This window comes from Monodon monoceros, unplaced genomic scaffold (assembly GCF_005190385.1).
Source record: "Monodon monoceros isolate NGI ecotype Baffin Bay Population unplaced genomic scaffold, NGI_Narwhal_1 Contig7374_ctg1, whole genome shotgun sequence".
Classification (NCBI taxonomy): Eukaryota; Metazoa; Chordata; class Mammalia; order Artiodactyla; family Monodontidae; genus Monodon; species Monodon monoceros.
The window spans coordinates 1-1,621 of record NW_021702960.1 but is presented as its reverse complement, the minus strand read 5'-3'; the positions used below and the strand labels follow the sequence as shown (position 1 = coordinate 1,621).

The 1,621-nt window shown below is 56.0% G+C and overlaps 1 protein-coding gene across 1 annotated transcript; it reads left to right on the top strand.

The window, feature by feature from the left end:
• Positions 1-5: 5 nt before the first annotated feature.
• LOC114891278 (factor VIII intron 22 protein-like) lies at positions 6-1,577 on the top strand (the record flags this gene model as incomplete). The annotated part of the gene is made up of 1 exon (XM_029215485.1): positions 6-1,577. A coding segment is annotated over one exon (438 nt), but the record flags the coding sequence as incomplete, so codon positions are not given.
• Positions 1,578-1,621: the final 44 nt, after the last annotated feature.

Below are 1,621 nucleotides of genomic sequence, written 5' to 3'. Positions count from 1 at the left end.
AGCCGCCGGCGCCGCAGCCCGGGGCCGGCGCGGCCTCCGCCCCACCGCTCGCCCTGCTCCTGCCCGGCGCGGGGGCCGCGGCCGCGCCCTCCCCCGCCGCGCTGGGCGCCTTCGCCGACGTGCTGGTCCGCTGCGAGGTGTCCCGCGTGCTGCTGCTGCTGCTGCTGCAGCCGCCGCCCGCCAAGCTCCTGCCGGAGCACGCGCACACCCTGGAGAAGTACTCCTGGGAGGCCTTCGACGGCCACGGGCAGGACAGCAGCGGCCCGCTTCCCGAGGAGCTCTTCCTGCTGCTGCAGTCCTTGGTCATGGCCACCCACGAGAAGGACACGGAAGCCGTCAAGTCGCTGCAGGTGGAGCTGTGGCCCCTGTTGAGCGCCGAGCAGAACCACCTCCTGCACCTCGTTCTGCAGGAAACCATCTCCCCGTCGGGCCAGGGGATCTGACGAGTCCCTCCCAGCGACTCTGTGCCTGTCCCCGAGCCTCACGCACCCGCCTGCACGTTTACGGGGACACAAGAGGCGTTGACCCGGCGCTTCTGCCTTTGCAGTGTATCTTACCCCTGTTGCCACCAGAGGAATGTGGTTGACTACAAGTTATGTTGTTTCCACAATAGTGGCAGAAAAAAAACCATATGGTAGAATCGGAGAAGAGTCTCCGATTCTCTTCCCCAGAAACTGCAACAGAACCATGAGAGTCCCTTCCGCCCCCTTTCCTCTTCTGTTTTCACCCAACTGTCCCCACCCACCCCTCTTCCCCCGCAAGGCTCCCCTCCGCCCGCGTCCTTCTTTCCGACTGAGGGCTAATTTGCACAGCTCTGGCTCGCTACTTAAGCTGCATGATTTTTTCACGGTGACTCTGATTGCTTAGTGTATTTCGATGTCCACCTGCATGATTGCCCAGTTCCCCCTGTGTTTCATGCGCCCCGTACGTGTTCGTGGGAATCATTGGATTCAGTACTACGCTGTTGTCGCTACAGCCCTCAGTCCATGATAAAGCCATTCTGACCCTCCTAGCTTGTGGTTCGTATTTACCTTATCTGTAAAGTGGGAATAGCTTATCTACCTGGCAGGAGGCGGCAAGCAGAAGCAGATAGCTCCCTTTTAGCTCCAAGATGGATTCGTTCATTCGAAATGGAAAGTGTGCCTGTGAGTCTACAGAGATCATTTGCGATGTGGTCCTTTCTCAACTGCAGTGCGAATGTGTTCGGTGCAGAGCAGGGTGGGAGTGGGGATGAGGGTGAGGGCGGGGTGGGCTCCAGAGCAGAGGTGTCAGACGTGCATTGGAGTTTTCAGTTCTGGCTCCATTTCGAGAGGTACGGGTAATCCACGTGGCAGCTTTTATTTGTAGTGCGGATCCTTCTACAAATCTCAGTTAACTCAAATATGTAAAATCAGCATGCTGCTTTGGTACTGTGTGATTGTGTGTATGCCAGACTGTGCCCTTGTTCCCCAAAAGCAGGATGGTGTTCCATTTTTAAACACTAAATTTCCAAGGCTTTTTGGTCCAAACGTTGCATGCAAACCGACTTAGCTGTTTTCTCAAATTCAATTTTATTTCCTTTAGTGTTGAGAGTGATGGTAGGAACTCTTCAGAATATAATCTCATTCATTCGGCTTGGGAA